The following is a 23,097-nucleotide window of genomic DNA, read 5'->3' as shown; positions in this document are numbered from 1 at the left end:
GATCGCCATCATACACCGTTAAAAAGTTATCGGTGCATTGCATAAGCCAAATGGCATCCGCTTGAAAGCAAAAGTGCCATAGGGACAAGTGAAAGTTGTTTTCTCTTGATCTTCTGGGGCAATAAGGATTTTATTGTAGCCCGAGTATCCATCTAGAAAGCAATATAACGCCCGACCGGCCAATCGATCAAGCATTTGGTCAAGCAAGGGTAGTGGGAAATGGTCTTTTTTGTGACTTTGTTTAGCTTCCGATAGTCCATGCACACCCTCCATCCAGTCACAATTCTTGTTGGAATCAACTCGTTCTTTTCATTGAAGACCACAATTATGCCCCTCTTCTTCGGTACACATTGCACCGGAGAAGTCCATGAACTGTAAGAAATGGGGTAGAAAACCCCGGCATCTAACAACTTTATGATCTCCTTTTTGACCACATCTTGCATTGCTTCATTGAGTCTCCTTTGATGTTCAATTGAGGGTTTAGCATCTTCCTCCAAATTAATCTTGTGCATGCAAAATGTGGGGCTTATTCCCCGAATATCCACCAAAGTCCACCCAATAGCTATCTTCCTCTTGTGGAGCACCGCTAATGTAAAGTCAACCTGCATGTTAGTGAAACAAGGAGAAAGAATAACCGGTAAAGTAGAAAAAGGGCCAAGGAATTCATACCTGAGATGTGGAGGCAATAGCTTCAACTCCAAGATAGGAGGTTCATCAATTGAAGGCTTTGTAGGAGGAGTTTTCCTATTTTCGAGATCCAAGGAAAGTTTTCGAGGTGCATAATTATATGACCCCATCCCTTGTAAAGAATTGACACATTCTATGAAGCCATCCATGCCATCCATTTCATCATCATCAACATTTAGCAAAATGGCCTCCAACATATCACCCACATTAATCGTGGAACTAGTATCATCAATAATCATATCGGTCAACAAATCCATGAATGAACATACTTCATTGCTATTTGGTTGCCTCATAGATTTGCACACGTGGAACACCACCTTTTCATCACCTACCCGGAAAGTGAGTTCACCGGCTTCCACATCAACAAACACCTTCCCCGTAGCAAGGAAATGTCTACCAAGAATAATCAGCACCTCATAGTCCACTTCAAAATCAAGAATCACAAAATCCGCCGGAAGAATGACTTGTCAACTCGAACCAATACATCTTCAATCACCCCCAATGGTCTCTTCATTATACGATCGGACATATGTAATCTCATAGATGTGGGTCTTGGTTTCCCAATTCCCAATGTCTTATAAACCGAATAGGGTATCAAGTTGATACTCGCCCCAAGATCACAAAGAGCTTTTGCAAATTCGGCACTTCCAATGGTACAAGGAATTGTAAAAGCACCGGGATCTTCCAACTTTGGAGCCATCAAATGCACAATTGCACTCACTTGGTGAGTGACTTTAATAGTTTCAAAATCCATCAACCTCTTCTTTGTCACCAAGTGCTTCATAAACTTAGCATATCCGGGCATTTGCTCCAAAGCTTCAACTAATTGCACATTTATAGAGAGACTCTTCATCATATCAATGAACTTCTTGAATTGATTCTCGCCATTTTTTTTGGCAAGCCTTTGTGGATAGGGAGGTGATGGCTTAGGCAATGGTGCCTTAGCTTTTTGAACCACCGGTTCCGGTATGTCAATCACATGATCCCTAGACGGGTTCACATCCTATTGAGTCTCATCCACCGTGTCATCAATAACAATCTGTACTTCATCATTTTCTTGCAAAACATTGTTCGGGATCTCCTCTTTTTCTACCACTTGCTCATCATCCACAAGTTGCCTTTGACTTGAGGTAGCTGCATTCCTACCTTTTTCACTTATTGTAGTAACAGCCATGGCATGCCCCGTAGTGTTCCCACCTTTTGGCCTTACCACTGTATCACTTGGTAGTGCCCCCTTAGGACGAGAATTTAAAGCTTTAGAGATTTTACCCATTTGCACTTCTAAGTTACGGATTGATGTATTGTGTGAAGAAAGTTGGGCATCGAAATCGGCATTCTTCTCCCTCATTTGCTTGAACATGTTTTCAATACGACCCATTTCATTGTTGGAGGAACTAGGACCATGAGAATGATAGGAAGGTGGGTTACTCGGTTGTTGGAACATCGGGGGCCTTTGAAAACCCGACCCCCAATTTCCTTGGTCATTGTTTCACCCGCCTTAGTTATTGCCTCCCCAACTGCTTTGATTATTATTATTTTTCCAATTCCCTTTGTCATTGCTTCCATTCCAATTGCCTTGATTGTTGCTACCATTCCAATTACCTTGATTTTTGCCACCATTCCAATTACCTTGGTTGCTAGAATTCCAATTGCCTTGATTATTTGATGGTCTCCATTGTTGTTGACTAGGGCCTTGGTAGTTGTTCCTTTTCCCTTGAAAGTTATTCACATATTGGACCTGTTCATCTTGATCATTGTAAGAATCTCCTTGATCAAACCCACAATCATCTTGGACGAAATTGTCTACTCTTTGTTGCACTTGTGGGCTTATTGTTCTTCTCTTGTTTACCATCATATTGACTCCCTCCATGGTATTAACTTGCCTCAAATTTTGCACTTGTTGAAGTTGAGCCTTTTCCAATTAGTTCATGGTGTTGTCAACTCGGCTATGGCTTGCCCATAGTCATGTAACTCTTTGTTAAGAAGAATAACATTTGGATCACCTTGTGGGATATTGGCTCTAGATTTCCATGTCGATGAAGTATCTGCCATCTCATCCAAAATATCACACACCTCCGCATAAGGCGTAGTCATGAAGTTTTCACTGGCAAGTTGATTCACTACACATTGGTTGGTGTTATTGATCTCCCTATAGAAAGTTTGTTGAATCATGTTCTTCGTCATATCATTATTGGGCACTCTTTCACCATTGTCCTTGTCACACCTCCTTTTTCCCAAGGGGATAGGGAGTTTTTCCAATTAAAGTGACATTATTCGAAATGAGATTATTTATTCAGTTCAGAGTCGCCACTTGGGATAATTTACTGTGGTGTCCCAAGTTACCGGTTTATTTTAGAATCCCAAATCGAGGAAATTGACTCTATTTATGGTCCGTGAACACAAAAGACCGGGTAAGGAATTCTATTAACCCGGGAGAAGGTGTGAGGCACTCCCGAGTTTCGTGGTTTTGGCACGGTCGCTTAACAATTAATACTTGGCTTAATTATCTGATTTAATACATATTTAAAACTTATTGTGCTTTTTTTACTTTTTAACCGCTTTTAGTATTTATGAAATATTTTTGAACAAGTCGCGATGTCGCGCACTCGTTTATTTTTGTACACATTACGAATCGCGCCACGTAAAATGCACCCACGATTTACAACATGTTTATTTTATTATTAGTTGAAGTTATGGTCGAGTCACATGAAGCACACACTCGAATTGGAGATTACGTATCATGACTATACTATGGGAACCGTACCCATAGTCACGATGATTTGTTATTAATCATTCTTAAAGTAAGCTACGATATTTGAATTGTTTTCCTAAGCTGTTTTGAGATTTGTTGTGAGACCATTAATTATGGAACATTTATCGTAGGAAAAGTGTATGATTTATGGAACCATTCATGAATATAACTACAAAACGTTGGCAGTAACAAAAAGATGAGTCATTTTGATCAATTCACATCCAAATCCTAAACGGCCCAATTCGTTTTTTAAAGGAAGGCATTTTGGACCTTTCTTAATCATTAGGCCAATTACTGAGTGGCCCAAATAATTATCTGAAACCCCAAATGATCCAGAACAAATTAGTTCCTACTACAAACCTTATGACCCAAATATTTCCTATACATTAATATACAGAATCACCAACCAAATCAAGATAACCAAATCAACGAAACCATTCTTTCTATTAATCCATTAATCACTTTCACTACTCCAATATATTAAGCAAATAATGATAATACCAAAGATCAAATACCTTCATCAAATTAATGGACCAACTTCTCACAGTAAACCATGGAAGCAAAGAGACAAATAAGTATATAGTTTAAACTACCCATTTTGATATGCTAGTTTAGAAATAAACGGCATAAGCGTATCAGCAAGAGAAATCAAGAAATAATACAAACATTCATGACATAAAAACTGGAGGTCGGAAGAAGAATAAAGTTTAAAGTGTGACCTTTTAAATGAACGGCAACTTCAATAGATTAATGTGTTGACCAGTATTACAATGAAGAAGGTGACATCCAAATCGAACGGAGCTCAGCAATTCTAGAAACAGCAAAATCAGCAGAAATCGAATGACGATTTGAATCGGACTTCACTTTCAAACCCAAAAGTGTGGAATAAAACACAACAATAGAAGAGTAATTTCAGAAAATTGCTTTTGATTCTCATCTCCCTTTATTTTTTGAAACCTTTGTTCCAAATCATAGAAATGGTCTTTTAATTTTAGCATCAATTTCATATGTTGGCCGGTGTTTTGAATGTTTGTTGAGTCTGTGAATTCAGAGAGAGGTGAGAAGAAAAGGCGTGTCTGATAGATCTGAGAGCACTTTTTTTGAACTGGGGAGGCTAGGGTTTCTGGTTGTAAAGAAGAAGCGGTTTGTTCATGAGAGAATTGGGGATCAAGGGTGGCTAGTGCTTTTTTCAAAATGGGAGGGGAGGGTCTCTCTATCTCTTGATGGAGAGGTGAAGCGCCGCTGCTCAAAATGGGGGAGGGGCATCCGTTCTCGGTTACAGAGAGAGAGAGGTAAAATTAGGGTCTTCCTCTGGAGAGTGGGGGGATGGGTGTTTTAAGAGCGGGGTATGGGCCAGACTATGAGATGGATTGGTCTTCTAAAGGGATGGGCTTGAAACAATTGCAAAATTAGTCACTTTGGACTCAAATTTTAATTAAATCCAATTTGTGTGGCTAAACTATTATATATATTTTACTCACTAATTGACTAATGATCTAATTAATTAGCTAACCTAAGAATATATTTTTTTTGTTTTAGATATTTATATAATATATTTAACAATGTAATTAAATCCTTAAACTGCAATTTAAAATCTAAAATGCTATGAAATTAACATTTGAACATTCTTTTATGATTTTTATGATTTACAATATTCCTAACATGCATAAACATTGCAAATAAATGCAAAACCAAATAAAGAAAAACTCCTAAAAATAATTAAAATTATTTGTTTGACTTTTTTTAGGAGTAACTTCCTGTGTGGGGCAAACATTAGGTGCTCACAGCTACGTCTCTTTGCTCGAGAACATGAAGAGTTTTTGGGCAAAGATAGAGTAAGTAATCATGAATAATTTTTGCCCGTTTGATACTCCAAGGAAAGCATTTTGAAAAATAATTGACCGAACCTCGCTTCGTAGGTTGCCTACATATCCTTGGCTATAAAAGAATCAGAGTAGTGTAGTTCTGGGAGTTTTGGTAGCTGGGACTGCCGATAAGCTGTGATTTCTCTGCTGTTGCTATTGTTTACTGCTTGCTGAGCTCCTTATTACACCAAAGTCAAAATGAAAAAGACTAACTAAGCCTATCAGCTACGAGTTACAAGATTTCTATCTATGAGTCTTTTGAAGCTTGATCTTGAGTCTTGTCTGGTTCTTCATGCATACTCTAATCTGAATCTCGATGCTTGCTAGCTGCAGGTTCTAGTTCATTCTTCTTCGGCTTCTTATGATAAAAACGAAAAATGCAATGCTCGTGACTTAAGTCATGTCTTGAGCAGTTCAAATCTTTTCATTCACTTCTTCATTTTGATTCACTTTTTTTTCTTTTCTTTTATTCTGGATTGAGACTTCTTCTTTTGGTCATATAGAACACTATGCCTTGAGGTAAAACCTGCTCGGACACAAACAAAAAAAACAAAAAAACAAACGAAATATTTCTACCCCAGTTTTCACTAGGAAAATTCCGTGAGTTATTTGTAACAAAACTCTATACTACTTCATTATTGAAAGCAATAAAAGGGTCGAGAATGGTGTACTCGAAAAAGCCCATGATGATTTGTTTTTTTGTTTTTTTTATTTTTGGGATGGTGTTCCTTTATTGTCAAAAAGATGCCTCAACTAAGGATTGGTGTACCTTATGTTAGAAAAATATGGTCAGGGAATGGTATACCCTATATTAGAAAAGATATCAAAGAGTGATGTACCCTGCATTTAAGATCAAATCAACTAGGGAGTGGAGACCCTATGTTGGAAAAAAAGAGTAGGGAGTGGAGACCCTACGTCTAAAATAAAATCAAACTAGGGAGTGGAGACCCTATGTTGGAAAAAAGACTAGGGAGTAGAGACCCTGTCTAAAATAAAATTAACTAGGGAGTGGAGACCTTATGTTGGAAAACGAGACTAGGGAATTGTGTACCCTATGCTAAAACGAACCAAGAAAGATTTATTTTAAAGCAAATCCACTAGGCAAAGTGCCTAGGGCTATTTTTTATAATTATAGAAAAACAAAACCAATGATATGTCAGAAGGTCTTACACAATGAAAGAAATAAACTTTGACGCGTACATAGTTCCTATTATCAATGTTGGATGATGTGCTCAACACTGATATTGCACTTTGCAAAATACTACAGCAATTACAATGAGATATGAAAACTAGCCATATTAAGACATCACAGTTGAGGCCCATATGTAATCTGCGCTTGTTGCATTTTTGGCTATCTTCCTTTTGTTGTTGCATAAGTAAACATAATGAATCCTGTTGTGTATCTTCCCTGTTCTTTTTCCAGACTCTATCCACATTTGTGCAGTTACAAAAACCAAAAACATTTGCTATCGCATAGTCCACTGTTTTGTCATGTTTCTCTATTTCTAGCATTTTGTTCTGTCCATCCTTGCTTCTACAAACCCAATCCCACGTGCTTGTTTCTTCCTCATGATATGTATAATCCAGTAATATACCTATATTATCACAAATTCTGGTGGACTTAGTCGCATTGCTCATTGAATTTTGAACATATGTGAGAGTGCGCTGTTTGTAGAGGGAGTCGTGTGATCTCCAACATCCATTTGTTTCATCCACTATCTGGAAAGCTTTTTGAGATGTGGAATTAAATAAAAATGCATCCATTGATCCCTTTTCTGATTGCCAAAAGCCCAGGTCATGCATTAGTTCGACCAAAGTTCTGGGCTGCAGTCTCGTGCCTTTCCCCTGTTTGCAGCAGTAATGGTGTGATTCCCATAAACACTTTGTTAATCCTTGGTTTGCACCATTTTTCTGATGTAGAACCAATAAGGTGCATTGGAATTTTGCTACTCAATGCATCCACTGTTCCAACTTTTCAGTGCCAAATTCCCAAGTCACACATGTTTGGCTCGATCACAATTATGGGTTGAATTCTCCTTTCTTCCATGCTTGTGCCTACTATTAGTACTCTTTTAAGGGAATGAACATCAATTGGTAATACCACCCTTTGAATTTGTAGCAGATAGTGAGGCATGGATATAGTGAAGTTTCCTACAAAAAAGAATACAAAATTAGTGTAAAAAGAGAGAGCACCATATCCTCCTCCCAAAGTATTTGAACTCGGTGGTCTGCAGGACCAAATGCATCCTCTGGTGGTAGTGAGATGCACTAAAATTTTAGTCCACAATGCATTCATGGATCCCATTTTTGAGCACCAAAATCCCCTATAATGACTGATCATCAAGCTCCTGGACTTTAGTTTGTCCTCCTGAATATTTCTGTTGGTGTGGAAGTTATTCTGCATCATATCCATCATCTGATAGTTGCATCTTTCATTTTGGTGTTGTGCTTGATATGTACAACTGGCAAGGATTTCCAGTTTGGTCCATTTAAGAACGCCCTGCTCATCATCCTCCTTAGCATTCAAAAATAGCCTCACCATGCTTTTCTCCTTTGGAGTGTTTATTGTATTGCCCATATCATCAGTTGTTCCTCTGCTACACTTTGTCCTTGCTAAGGGTGAGTAAAGAAGTTTAGTAGTTTGCCATATTGCTGCGATTATGCCCAGTATTCGACATTGTGAAGTGTCAAAAAGCAGTGTAGCATGCCTTTTCTGACCTTTCCTCATTCCCAATCCAGCTAGTGTCAGAATTTTATTCTCCAATACGCATGTTATTGTTTGTGTGTATTTTTCCAGCACTCTTTCCATTACGCCATAAAAGTGTCCCATGATATGTGTATTCCAGCAGGTATTTATTATTTTAAAACTGATGGAGGTGACTTTTTGTTCCTTGACATAGTGCGACAGTGGGCATGAAAATTCCCATGCCAACATTCCCCTATAATGTCATAATACCGTAGCATTTTCCTTAGGATTCCCAGATTTCACCCCTCTCCTGTCACACCTTTCCTCCTCAGCACTTAGCTTCTTGAAACCTTCACTCGTAAGTATGGGCATTGTAATTTATCACTATTCACAATTCTCTTCCCTTGTACATCCAATTCTCCAAAACTATCGCATTACATAGGGCCAGTATCTAGCGCAAAGTTGGCAATGTAATCTGTCAATTGATTTCCTTCTCTAAGAGTGTGTGAGATTTTAAAATGACATCTCTCCATCAGTTCCTTTATCTCCTCAATATATACTACCACAGACCATGGTGCACTCCATTCTCCTTGCATTGCATTCTTGACAAGCATTGAATCAGTATGTAAATAAATAAGCACATAATCATGCTCCACACAATATTTCAATTCTTCTAAGATGGCTCTCACCTCAGCTTCTGTATTTGTAGCCTCTGCTATTTCCTTGCCATACGCATACACCACATTTCCTTCTTTATTCCTTAACACATAGCCAATAGAACTCCTTCCTGGATTGCCCCTCGATGCTCCATCTGTATTAACTTTAATCCATCCCTGTTCAGGAAACTCCCATAGCACCTTAGTATACTTAAGTTTAGGAATATATTGCTCCATCATATGAATAAGATCAAGCCATTTATGTGGGACATTTTGAAGGCCAGGCTTCCTGAATTTTACTAAGTATTGAAGAGTTGTTGATACCTGATAGATGACCTTATTTACTGACACTGCATTACCATACTTATAACAGTTTCTCCTCTTCCATAACTCCTAAACTATGATCGATGGTAATGCTTGCATTATTGGTTGTAATGTTGGGATCACTTCTGTTGTCCAACACTTCACCACAGCTTGGTGAAAAGTCATTTCATCAGCATTTATACCTGCACATGAAAGGAAATAATTCCACACTTTTCTGGCAGCGTATGACTTAAAAAACAAGTGAAGCAGTGTTTCTTCTTGTGGTTGCGCACAATACAAACACCTAGAAGCCATTAGGTAACCCAGCCTTTTGAAGTAATCATCTAGGGGCATCTTGTTCTTCCACACTTTCCACATAAAAAAGGAGACTTTGAAAGGTAGCCCCTTCAGCCAAATTATCCTATATGCATTACTAGGCTCTTTCCTCCTCCAAACAAAGTCCCATGCTGATTTAATACTAAATTTTCCCCTTGTTTTGAGCATCCAATATGGCTTGTCTAGCACCATATTATCAACAGGAGGCTTGATGTTCTAAATAATATGATTAGCTAACTCATCTGGCAGTAACACCCTTAGCCTTTGAACATCCCATGCACCCCCTCGAACAACTTCATTAACATTTTGGACAGATTCGTCACAAAACAAATCAGGTGGTATGATGTAATAAAGAGCTCTCAATCCAGTCTAATTCTCAAACCAAAACAAAGATGATCCCATATTTGGTTTCCATGCAATTTGTTTCTCAATATAGTCCCTACACTCCAACATTTTTCTCCAAACAGGAGAACCATCTCTCCAAGGAACTACAATAGGATTCAACTTTTTACAGTATTTTTGGTTCATGAATGAGCTCCATAAGGATGGTTTTGTATGAAATTTCTACCATAGCTTGCAAATTAAGGCTTTAGACACATCATGAAGTGATCTAAATCCAATCCCCCCCTCCCCCTTCATGTGGAAAGCATAAGGTGTCCCAAGATGCCCAATGTCTTCTCCCTCCTTCAATTGAATTACTCCAGAAAAACCTTGCCATAAGTTTATGCAACTTGTTGATCACAAAAGCTGGTGCATTGACAGCTGATAGTAGGTGAATAGTCATGCTTTGTAGCACATGTGATATCAATACTGCACTGCCTCCTATAGATAAGAGCTTACGTTTCCACGACTGCATTTTATTCAACACCTTATTCATAAGCCCTTGATAATATTCCATCTTTCTTCTAGCATAAAATATTGGACATCCCAAATAAGTGAATGAAAAATTATGCCTAGTAATCCCAATGATTCTTTCCACCTTCCTCACTATTTCTTCATTTGTTAGGTGATGCAGATACACGGCAGATTTGGCCTTGTTAATTAACTACCCGGAAGTTGCTTCATATTTTGCCAAAAATTCCATGATTAATCTTAGTGAAGTTGTATCTGAAGAGGAGAATATGATAGTGTCATCTGCATACGTCAAATGGTTGATATTAGGACTCGAATTTGGTAAAACAAATCCACAAAAATAGAGATTCAAATGTAGAGCATTCAATCCCCTTGAAAGAGCTTCTGCTGCTAGAATGAAGAGTGTAGGAGATAGTGGATCTACCTGCTTAACACCTCTTGTCGACTTGAAAAAATCAAATGGTTGCCCATTAATAAGCACTGGATACCAGTTGTTAGATATGATCCCAAACACCCAGCCAATGAATCTCTCAGCAAATCTCATTTTCCTCAATATTTGGTCAGAAAGATCCATGAGAGTGTGTTGTATGACTTTGTCATATCTAACTTCATTACTACATTGGGACCTGCCTTAGTTCTCAATCTAATATTGATGATAATCTCCTGAGTCAGCAAGATATTTTTCACAATGCTTCTACCCTTCACAAAGCCTGCTTGTTCATCAGAAATAAGATTAGGGAGAAGACCAACTAACCTCTCATGAATGACTCTGGAAAACACCTTATTTATGAAATTGCTTAAGCTGATAGGTCTCATGTCAGTAAAGGTGTTCACCTCCTTCTTCTTTGGCAATAAAACTAGTCTTATATGAGTGATAAACCTAGGTAGTTCCTGCCCAGTGAAAAATGCCTTCACCATCTCCACAACATCATCTCCAACAATGTCCCAACATAAGTGAAAGAAGCTGCCATTAAAACCATCAGGACCTCCAGCACTGTCTCCATTAAGCCCATATACTGCATGCTTCACCTCTTCTCTAGTAGGTTGCCTCAATAATTCTTGATTCTGCTCCCTATCAACCATATGTGGTACATGATCAATTATTCCAAACGATGAAGGAACTATATCTTCATGGAATTATGCTTCAAAAAACTTCACTACCTCAATAGCCATTTCTTCTCTATCTTCAATCCAATCACCATCATTATTTTGTATTCTTTTCAATTGTAGTCTCTTTCTTTTCCCATTTACGTGTGCATGAAAGAACTTAGTATTTCTATCTCCATCAGTGAACCAAGTCATCCCAGATTTCTGTTTCCAAAACTGCTCCTCCAATGCCAAATATTTAAACAATTCTGCCTGCACTTTTTGAAGCCTCTCCCTGTTTTGCAACGTAGGGTGAAGTTCAAATTGTGCTTCATGCGCTCGAACCACTTCTTCCAAACTTGCAATTTTCTGGAAAATATCCCCAAAAGTTGCTCTACGCCATGTGGATAGAGCCTTCTTCAATTTCTTAAGTTTGTAGTTAAACAAAATGAATGAATTTGCATGAAAATCTTCTTGCCAATTCTCCTTAACCACTGCCTTAAACGACTCATGCTTTGTCCAGAAATTAAGAAATCTGAAGCTCTTCTTGATTGGAACTGATTCTGGATTATATGCAATCAATAAGGGGCGGTGATCTGACCCTATCTTGGACAGATGAGTAATCTCCAAACCTGGCCATAAAAGTTGTAGTTCCATGTTAGCAAACACTTGATCTAATCTCTTGGAAATGAAATCTTCTTCAGCTCGTCCATTCCACCAAGTATATATACTCCCCTTAAATCCCATATCAGTACGATTACACGTATTTATACAATGTCTAAAATTATCTACTACATTTAGCGAGACTGGCAGTCTACCAAACTTCTCTTTTTCATCCCAAATGACATTGAAATCCCCCCCCCCCAGCCATGGTGTAGTCATATCTCGAGCCAAATAGTATAAAGAATCACAAAGCTCAATTCTCGCAAAATGATCACACTTAGCATAAACAAGGGTAAGTATGAACTCTTTGTGGTCTTCAATGTCATCTAACTTCAAAGTTAAGTGCCAAACCATATCAATCACCACTGTTACATCAAACCTTTCATAAATAAAAGCCCAGATCTTGTTAGAGGTATTCACTATTGCTTGTGCAAATCCACTCTGCCTTCTATACTTCTCTAGCTTTCTGGACCGTTGCATTGGTTCCATGATCCCAATAAAATCAAAATGATACTGCCTTTGCATTGTGATGCGCCTTTCAAAAGTTCTTTGAGTATTCACTGATCTAATATTCCATGTAAGAGCATACATCTCTAATTAATGGATTTAGAAATAGTTCTCCTTGTTTGGACCCCAGGTGGCTGAACATTAGAGACCTGTTTCCCTTGCTTTTTCCTTCCTCAACCTGCTGATTTTCCTTTCTCTATATGCCTGGGAGATAAGTCACCCTGCCTGGCTACATCCATGAAATTCTGAGTTGTTGATTCTGCATCCAAATCTCTTCCCTTGTCTCCAGATTTATCCTCCATTTCCTTCTGCTGCTCAGGTACTACAATATGATTTTTAGTTGGCTCAGGGATCAAAATTTTGCCTGCAGTTTCTTTGATTACCTGTTCAACAATACCTGGGCTCTTTGTTCTTGTAATTACTTCATTCCCCGTTAAATCCAGCTGCTCATGAGCTTGAGTTTTATTCACATTATCTGCACTTTGCTGCTTCTCACCTCCACCAGAATCACCAGGATCTATTGGTTCAGTAGTAGGTACTTTAGGTAAAGAAGTGGTATCGGGTGGATTATAGCTTATGGCTAAGGTTTGAGATTTGGTGCTTGAACCTCCTATCTCAAGTGAAACACCAGTCATGTTTGTACCCTTCTCGCCTATTTGCATCTCCTTTTTGTTGTTCTTCCCATTCACACTGATTTTTTCTCCTTGTAGCTCATCATCATCATCCAATGTAGCATTAACATCCTCCTCAAATTCTTGAGATAAATCACCTTTATCTGGATCATCCTCCACCTGATCACACCATAGCCTTCCACCAGAGAAGTTAATTTTTTCTTTCAAGATTTCCTGCTCAGCAATTAGATCAGTATCAATAGATTGTGATGGTATTTCTTGGCATGATTGATTCATAGTAACATTATTGCCTACAAAGGCTCGATTAACTCATTGAGATGTGGTTTCTTTCACGGTTTCCTGTCCCTTCTCCACTGCATGATTGCCTTCCCTTGTAACCTTATTTTCCTTAGCTGCCCTTGTCCCAGGTGAAGTAGGAGTAAACATAGGTGCAACAGGGTTAAAACTTCTCCTAGTTTTCTTAGGAGTAGGATTTGGAATTTGCACATTGTTTGTATTCACTAAGGCTAAATGATTATTCTCCTCTACCTCACTTTCATCATTCTCCAATGCAGCAAACTTGTTTATAGTCTGAATTTGTTGAGTAGTAACAGCACCAGCTAGGACAATCTCCCTTCCTGAAGTATCTTGACCTTGTTGAACAATTGCAGAACCAACTGGAACAATTTCTTTTCCAGTTTAACCTTGTGCTTCAGCCTGCTTTGCACCAATCCTCACACGACCATCCCTAACTTCTTTCCACTGTTCTCAAACATTCCCAACCACTTTCCCACTAGAAAGAATCATAATTGTATTCTTTGTATTATTGTTAGCATCACCCTTAGCATTAGTATTTTGTTTATCCTTCTCAGATTGCACAAATAATTCCATGTGCAACCTCCAACAAGCTTCTTCATTATGACCTTGAAGCTTGCATTCCTTGCAATACTTAGGAATATAGTCATACTGCACCTTCACCCACTCAATTCTAACCTTGCTAGTAGCTTCATCTTCGATGTCCATTCAAACTCTTTTTGGCAGCTCATCTAACAGATCCACCTGGACCTTCACCCTAGCACAACTTGGTCTAGTCTTATTAACAGTAGCCATGTCCAAATATAATGGTATGCCCACAGCTGATGCCAATGAAAACAAATACTCCTTGACAAAAAACATAGGCAACAAATTTGAAAAGGGAATCCATGCCATTACTTTAGGAGTCTCTTCACCAGGTTTAAACATAGTATCATAGATTAAAGGACGCATTTGGTATTCATAACCATCCCTAGATTTCAAATAATATGCTCCTTTTGATGCATGATTAGCATAGTCCTCAAGCAGTGTTAATCTGATTAACACATGACGATCCCTAAGTAAACCAATATTACACTCACCTTTTATTCCACATTGTGCAGGAAGAATGCGACGTATCTCTTGCAAATATGGCCAAACATATGAAAATTTCCCCAGCACAGCATATTGAAGTCCCTCGATAATGTTCATTCTTTTCACTTCTGCTTCAGTCCACTTGATCAAAGGTTGTCCATGAAGATAAGTAACAGGTTTCATAGGAATTGGTTCGACTACTGAAGCTCGTTCTGCTGAAGCTCGTTCTGCTGAAGCTTGTTCGTGCATGGCAGTGTTAATTGTTGTGGGTTTTAATATTTACGAGAAGTCCAGTGGTTTAGAAATATTGTTTGTTGTTGTTGTAGGTGTGTTGGCGATGGGGAGGGAAGGTAGACCAGCCATAACAGTGGGTTGGCCATCGGCCATGGTGGCCATTGAAGCTCAAATTGCCAGCTTTCTGCGATGAACAGTGGCTCGTCCTACTGTTCACGGCACTCTAGCAGACGGCTCTCTGAGAGAAAAAATTTATAGAGAGAATTTTGTTTTTGTGTGTAGGGTTTTTTTGAAGGATTTTGTTTTTTAGTAATCCACTAGGCAGTTCCTAGGGCTAGTTTTTATATATATAGAAAAATAAAAAATAAAGTGTCATGAAATCCTAAAAAGTGAAAGAGATAAAACTTGCAAACTACATAGAACCTATTATCAAAGTTGAGTGAAATTCTCAACAACGATAGCACATGAGATCTAGTGTAGCTTTTATAGGTAAAATCTAGCCCTTGAAACCCATTGTAATTAATGTCCAGCTGAAAATTTTGCTTCTTGCAATAATAGCCTCGAACACAAATACCCACTTCCCAGTTCCGCATCTTACACGCATGTTCACCTTGATTGCACTCATAGCCACTTCGCAATTTCTCTATAACCACTGTCCAGAATCCTTGTGCTTGTACCAATGTTAGACGTGTGTTTCCCTCCATGATCCTCAATGTACCATTCCACTTGATCGTACCTGATATACTTGAAAGTCTCACAAAATCTTGAATACTAAATGCATTGTCCAATCACCAAGTGAACAACTTTTTCCATCATTTTTGCGTGACCTTCATCTGTATTTTATTGAAGTCTTTGCATGGAATCCCTCCTGGGTTGTCCTACTATTATGTCGCATTGAGATATACACCCAGTTTGGATCTAATGAGTCCAAAATATGTTGCCAAAAATGCCATGTCGATTGCCCTGTCTAGTAATGCTCCAGCATGCTGTTTTTGTATCCAATTTCGTATGCATTCCTTGCGCATTTCCTTGACCTCTTTGCACAGTTTGATCTCTGGATTGTTGCATTAAAGTGCTGCATTGAGATTATGTACCTCAATACAGCCATTTTACCCAGAAATCTTCACTATCTCCAGCAGTTTGAATGATCTTTCATGTGAAAAAACTGGGCAACAATTTTGACCCTTCCTGTCCTTATTCCTATGCTTGTGCTCATCCATGATTCCCCTTATATGGAATGAGTACAAAGTACAAATACCATCAATTGAAGGTTCGTCAATAGATAAGGCATAGATACAGTAATGTTACATGCAAAAAAGAAAACCATGTTAGTTAAAAACTTCATCTCCATATTCTCCCCCATAAGAATTTGAACATGGCAAATGATTGTGACATCTTCCTCAGAACCAAGTTGTTCTTTATTGCATTTTGCATGTCTCCCTGTATATTCAGTTGTCCTATTAGAATGATTTAACATTTTGATCAATAAGCCATCAATTCCACACGCATGCTTAAATATTTCCACGGTGCACTAGTGTTGTAGGCGACTTAGATAGCATATTTCGATGAAGTGTGCGTGTGTTTTTCACAGTTTATCTGAGTGAATTATCTTGCAGCTCACTTCCTGTGATTTTGAGGTGTTAATATGTATTTTTATATCATCCCATAACACACCATTTGTTCCCATATTTGGTTGCCCAAAGCACCTGCATACCACAAAATTTCTGTGCAGTAGAGTGCTCAGCAGTGTGCGCCTCCTTACTTCTATGCTTGTGCCTATTTTCAATTCCCTCCCAGTGGAATGAGTACTAGGTACTAATACCACCAACTGGGAGTTCCTCAAAGATTAGGGCATAGATACAGTAGCTTTTCCTGCAAAAAAGAAAACAATGTTAGTGAACAAAGTGATCAACATATTCTCCTCCCAAAGGATTTGAACATGCTGATCCATATTATTCTCCTGTCCCCTGCCCTTCCTTGTCTCCTCACTCCATAATTTTTGGCAACCTTTACCCTCAAATATGGACATTGAAATTTATTCTCATTCACTATTCTCCTCCCTTGAGTATCCAGTAGCCAAAATTCTTGACATTCGATATCTGCAGCATCTAAAGCATAATTGGCAAGATGGTCTGCCAATTTGTTCCCCTCTCTAAAAGTGTGAGACACTATATAATTTCTCCGTTCAAACAACTGCAAAATCTCCTCCACCTGATCAACTATACTCTATGGTGGCTTCCAAGATCCATCCATAATTTTCTTCATAAGCATCGAATCTGTCTGAACACATACATGAGAGTACTGTTGAAATCTGCAGAACCTCAGTGCTTCTACAATAGCCATTGCCTTTGCTTCAGTGTTTGTGGTTTCATTTATTTCCTTTCCTACTGCATATACAATATCTCCAAATTCATCCCTTACACAGTATCCAATTGCGCTCCTGCCAGGATTCCCCCTAGATGCACCATCTGTGTTGACTTTAAGACAGCCTTCCCCTGGTAGCTCCCAAACAACTTTGTCAACCTTCAATCTAGGAATATAGTTTTCCATCATCGATAATAAGGCATGCCATTTGTGAGGCACTTTTCTCACTCCTAGTTTTCTTACTTGAATAAGTGCTTACAAAGAAGATGAAACTTGGTATATCACTCGACTAGTTAACACTGCATCCCCATACTTCATGTTATTCCTTCTCTTTTATAATTCCCATACTATATACGAAGGCAATGCCTGCATAATAGATTTGAGTCTGGGGCATACCTTAGCAGTCCAACATTTAGTGATGGCTTGATGCATAGTCAGTCCTTCCATAATAATACCTGCCCTCGATAAGAAATACCTCCACACACTTTTTGCAGTATCAGACTTGAAGAATAAATGTAGTAGAGTTTCTTCCTTAGGTTGTGTGCAGCACCAGCATTTTGAGGGCATAAAATAACCCAATCTCCTCATGAAGTCATCCAGTGGTAGTTTGGCTTTCCAAACCTTCCACATGAAGAAAGCAATTTTGTATGGTAGGCCATTCACCCAAATCATCCTATAAGCTGCCCTTGGTTCATCTCTCCTTCTCAAATACTCCCATGTTGTTTTAACACTGAAATAGCCTCGAGTTTCCAGCATCCAATAAAGCACATCAAGTACCTCATGCACAGTAGGTGGCTTGATTTTTTTCATAATATGCATAGTATACTCCTCGGGTAACACCTCCAGAAGTCTTTCCACATTCAAGCCACCCTCATCGACCATATCATATAAATTGTGAAATAACTCGTCTATACCAAAATCATGAGGAACAATGATATGCAATGCCCCTAATCCTATCCTGTTATCATACCAAAATAGTGATGATCTAATCTTTGGATACCATATTATTTGGTGCTCAATTAAATCTCTACACTCTAATATCTTTCTCCGTACATGCGACCCTTCCCTCCATGGCACAATCACAGAATTCATTTTTTTACAATATTTCTGGCTCATAAATGAGCTCCACAGACTTGGCTTGGTTCTATAGTTCCACCATAATTTGCAGAATAATGCCTTTGAGACATCGTGCGGTGATCTAAAGCCAAACCCCCCCTCTTCATATGGCATACACAAGGTTCTCCATGAAGCCCAATGCCTGCTACTGCCTCCTACTGAGCTGCTCCAGAAAAACTGGGAAAATATTTTATGCAGCTTGTTTATTACATAGTTAGGAGGATTTACTGCTGAGCGTAAGTGTATGGGCATACTCTGCAGCACATGTGTAATTAAAACTGCTCTGCCACCTATAGAAAGCAATTTCCCCTTCCATGTTTGCAACTTGTCCAAGACCTTAGTGATTAGACCTTGATAATAGTCCATTTTTCTCCTCGAGTAAAAAATAGGACAGCCTAGGTACATAAATGGAAATTCTTGCCTTTTGATCCCAGTAATCCTTTCAACTTTATTTGCCACCTCTATATCTGTTAAATGGTGCATATAAACTGTTAATTTACTCTTGTTCACTAGCTGCCCAGATGCAGCCTCATATGTACTCAAAACTTCCATAATTAGTCGCAATGATGTAGCATCAGATGAGGACAAAATAATAGTGTCATCTGCGTAAGCTAAGTGGTTAATTTTAGGACTCCACTTAGGCAAACCAAATCCACAGAAGTACAGGTTCAAGTGCAAAGCATTTAGACCCCTCGACAGTGCTTCAGCAGCAAGAACAAATAATGTATGTGACAATGGATCTCCTTGCTTGACTCCTCTCGATGATTTGAAAAAACTATGAGCCTGCCCATTGATGAGAATATAATACCAATTATTTAAGATAATTTCAAACACCAAGCCAATGAATCTCTCTGAAAATCCCATCTTCCTAATCACCTTAGTCAGAAAGATCCAAGATAACCTGTCATATGCCTTAGTCATGTTGAGCTTCATAACCACAAAGATAGCTTGTTCTTCAGATATAAGATTAGGCAGTAGCCCCACTAACCTCTCATGAATCACCCTCGATAGAACTTTGTTGGTAAAATTGCTAAGGCTTATTGGTCTCAAATCAGAAAATATTGTCACCTCTTTTTTCTTTAGGAATAGGACTAGGTTTGTGTGTGTCACACATTTTGGCAGTTCATGGCCATTGAAAAAAACTCTTACCATATCAAATAAACCATCCCCTATTATGTCCTAACATGAGTGATAAAAATTGCTTGTATATCCATCTGGACCTCCTGCACTATCTCCATTCAAACCAAACACTGCATTTTTCACCTCATCTTTTGTTGGTTGCTTCACTAGTTCTGAACTCTGCTCTATATTGACTAGTGTAGGCACATGATTTATAATGCCAAATGAAGTAGGAACTGTGGTTTCTCTGAATTGATCTTCATAGAACTTAACTGCTTCTACAGCAATCTTTTCATCTTCCTCAATAAAATTATTTAAACTGTTTTGAATCCTTTTGAGCTGCAGCCTCTTCCTTCAACCCTTGACTTGAGCATGAAAGAATTTGGTGTTCCTGTCACTAACTTTAAACCAAGCCATTCTAGATTTCTGTTTCCAGTATTCTTTCTCCAAAGCAAGGAATCTGATCAACTCCGCCTGCACTTTTTGTAATCTCTATCTATTCATCTTTGTTGGACTGGCTTCAAACTTAGCTTCATGAACCATAATTTTTTCCTCCAAACTTGCAATCTTCTGGAATATGTCACCATATGTTACTTGACTCCAAACTGACAATGCCTTTTTTATTTTCTTTAACTTGTAATTAAACATGACAAATGGACTTGCACAGAAATTAGCATGCCAGTTCTCTCTCACAACTTGTTTAAATGACTCATGCTTGACCCAAATATTAAGAAACCTGAAAGGTTTCTTCACTGGAGCAGCTTCTATATCACATTTGAATTGCATGGGACTGTGATCTAATCCTATCTTCGACAGATGTGTTATTTCTAATTCCTGGGAAGGTTTTCTGAAATTCAACATTTGCTAAACATCTATCCAGCCTCTTGAAAATATAATCCTCTTCTGCCCTCCCATTCCACCAAGTAAAAATACTACCTTTGAAGCCAAGATCAAATAGATTGCAAGTGTTAATGCAGTGTTAAAAATTATCAATTTCATTCAAGGACACTAGCAATCCACCAAACTTTTCTTCTTCATCCCAAATAACATTAAAATCTCTACCTACAAGCCATGGCATAGTCATGCCCCTTGCCATTGCATACATTGAATCCCATAATTCTATTCTCTCGATGGCATCATATTTAGTATATACCAACGTAAGAATAAGTTCCACATGTGTTTTTGTATGAAATAGTCTTAGAGTTAACTGTTGTACCATATTGTACATCACAGTAACATCAAAAACCTCATCTATGAAAGCCCAAATATTGTTTGACACATTTGAAATTGCCTGCGCAAAACCAATTTTTCTTATATATCTCTCCAATTTTCTAGCTTGTTGCATTGGCTCCATTAATCCTATAAATTCAAAGTGGTGCTGCCTATGCATCTTGATAAGTCTCTCAAAAGCTTGTTGAGTGTTTACTGGCCTTATATTCCAGATAAGTGCATCCATTACTGATTATTTGATTTGGTCAGAGTCCTTATTTGTACACCAACTGAATGCACAGTAGTGTTGTCTTTCTGCTGTTTCTTCCTTCCTTTTGCTGCTGATTTAGCCTTCTCAATATGCCTAGGTGATAGATCACCCTGCCTTGATATATTTAGGATATTCTGGGCTGTAGATTCTTGATCCAAATTCTTGCCTGTACTGTCATTTTTATCATCTGCATCATTGGCATCTTTATCACCCAGTACAGCGACAGTATTTACTTTATGAAGTTTGGGTACCATAGCTTGTTCCTCTCCTTTCTTCTGCAACTTCAATTGTGTGAACTCCAATGGAACAGTATTTCTAAGCTCAAATGTATGTTGTGCATTAGGCAGCTGCTCATTCCTAGTATTTGCAGGCACCTTTAAATTGGCATCAACAGTCTCCTTTGGTACTGCAATCTCCCTCGTTCCTCCTGGATCAACAGTATCAGTTCCTCTCCCTGCAGAGTTCACTGTACCTATTCCATCGCTTCTTGTTGTAATCTGCCTATCTTTGACTGCTTCCTGTTCGTTGGATTCAATATTAACCTTGTTTGGATTTTCTTCAGTGGAGTTCTTAGCTATATTAATGGGATCTCCATTTACACTTTTTCCTCCCCCTCTTGATCATCATCAACTGGTTCATCATCAGCTGGTACACCATCTGGAACTTCACCTTCGTCTTAATCTTTCTCTATTTGATCTGACCATAACCTGCCTCATCTCCATTCAACTCTATCATTTACCTTTGGAAAATCACTCCCTGCCTTAGCTCCCACAGTTTCACGAGTTTTGGCCAATTCTCTATCCACAAGAGTATATTGTGATGGTATGTCCTGGCATGAAGTATTAATTCCCACTGCATTGACCTTGAATGTTCTTTGTACCCAATGAGCAGTTGATTCCTTAACTTTAACTGTCTCCTTCTCTTTCCCAATTAGAGTAGCATTCTTACGCCCATTAGTTGATCCAATCCCAACTGAACTAGGATTAAAAACTGGAGCTACTAGATTTAAATTCCCAATAGTCTTAGGAACGGGTTTTTGCCTTTGTTGATTTTGAATTTGATTAACAACTGCTGGAGGTGTATCACTTGGTTGATCATCCACCAATACTAACTGATTATTATTTCTTCTTCATCATTCATCACCTTTAATACTGCAAACTTATTTCCCACCTGAACCTGATTATTTGCTCCTTGATCGACCGGTACTAATTCTTTCCCAATGTTTTCGTGAACCTCATTCTGTTTTCCACCATTCTTACCATTAGTTCCTCCATTACCTTGTTGCTTTCCACCTTGTTGTACTAGAATAATTTCTTTTCCAGTATTTCCATGAACTGCATTCTGATTAGCATTGACCTTAACTCGATTATCCTTCACTTCTTGCCACTGCTCTTTTGAATTTCCAGCTACATTGCCCACAACTTTACCACTGGAAAGAATCATCACAGGTTGTTGATTAGCATTATGTTGATCAGCTTCCCTCACAACTTGTTCAGCACTGTCGTTTTCCACGTACATCTCTGGATGCAATCTCCAGCATTCAAACTCATCATGACCTTGTAACTTACAAGTTTTGCAATATTTAGGCAGCATATCATATTGGATCTTCACCCATTCAGTTCTAATCTTCCCAATAGCTTTATTCTCTATATCCATTCTAACTTTTTTAGGCAAGTCAGCAAGAAGATCAACTAAAACTTTCACTCTCGCACAACTAGGTCTAGTTTTATTGATAGTAGCCATGTCTAGGTGTAAAGATTTTTCCACTGCTGAAGCTAAGGAAAATAGACATTCCTTCACAAAAAAAATAGGTAACAAACCTGGGAATGATATCCACGCCATAGCTTTAGGAGTTTCCTCACCAGCTTTAAATTTCGAATCATAAATCAAAGGCCTTAACTGGTACTCATAACCATCATTGAATTTAATGTAATGAGCATTCTTCGACGTAAAATTTAGAAACTCCTGCCATAATGTCATTCTTATTAGAACATGGCTATCCCTTAGAAAACCAATATTACACTCTCCTTTGATACTACATTGGATAGGGATTAATCGACGTAGCTGCTGCAAGTCTGGCCACCCATACGATAGTTTTCCAACAATAGCATACTATAGGACTTCAATCACATCCATTCTTTCCACTTCTACTTCTGTAAACTTCACAACAGGTTCATCGTTCAATAACGTAGCTCTACGAAGGGGAATAGGTTCAACAGTGCTTACTCGTTCGTGCATGGTAGCATTGATCATGGCTGGTATTAATAATTTTGAGTAATCCATGGGTTGGGAATTATTGTTTGTTGTCGTAGGAGGTTGGGCAAGGGTGGGAGGAGGCTGACCAGCTGGAGAAGAAGGCTGGCCGCCGGCCACATTGGCCATGGCAGCGATCAG

At 38.6% G+C, this 23,097-nt stretch overlaps 4 protein-coding genes across 4 annotated transcripts; all 4 read right to left on the bottom strand.

Annotated features, from left to right (window-relative positions):
- Positions 1-1,126: 1,126 nt before the first annotated feature.
- On the bottom strand, positions 1,127-2,065 carry LOC138899321 (uncharacterized). The gene is made up of 2 exons (XM_070185482.1): positions 1,733-2,065; positions 1,127-1,690 (listed from the first exon to the last, which is right to left on the bottom strand). The coding sequence occupies exons 1-2, from the start codon at positions 2,063-2,065 to the stop codon at positions 1,127-1,129; spliced, it is 897 nt and encodes a 298-aa protein (XP_070041583.1).
- A 120-nt stretch (positions 2,066-2,185) lies between these two features.
- Positions 2,186-2,557, bottom strand: LOC138899320 (uncharacterized). The gene has a single exon (XM_070185481.1). The coding sequence runs from the start codon at positions 2,555-2,557 to the stop codon at positions 2,186-2,188; it is 372 nt and encodes a 123-aa protein (XP_070041582.1).
- Positions 2,558-10,330: 7,773 nt separating this feature from the next.
- LOC138899319 (uncharacterized mitochondrial protein AtMg01250-like) lies at positions 10,331-10,681 on the bottom strand. Its single transcript, XM_070185480.1, has one exon. The coding sequence runs from the start codon at positions 10,679-10,681 to the stop codon at positions 10,331-10,333; it is 351 nt and encodes a 116-aa protein (XP_070041581.1).
- A 593-nt stretch (positions 10,682-11,274) lies between these two features.
- Positions 11,275-12,477, bottom strand: LOC138899318 (uncharacterized). Its single transcript, XM_070185479.1, has one exon. It carries the CDS (start codon positions 12,475-12,477, stop codon positions 11,275-11,277), a length of 1,203 nt encoding a protein of 400 aa, XP_070041580.1.
- Between the last annotated feature and the right edge of the window lie 10,620 nt (positions 12,478-23,097).

Source organism: Nicotiana tomentosiformis, chromosome 9 (genome assembly GCF_000390325.3).
Source record: "Nicotiana tomentosiformis chromosome 9, ASM39032v3, whole genome shotgun sequence".
In the NCBI taxonomy this organism is placed as follows: Eukaryota; Viridiplantae; Streptophyta; class Magnoliopsida; order Solanales; family Solanaceae; genus Nicotiana; species Nicotiana tomentosiformis.
Note: the sequence above shows the minus strand (reverse complement) of the source record. Positions and strands in the feature narration are given on the sequence as shown.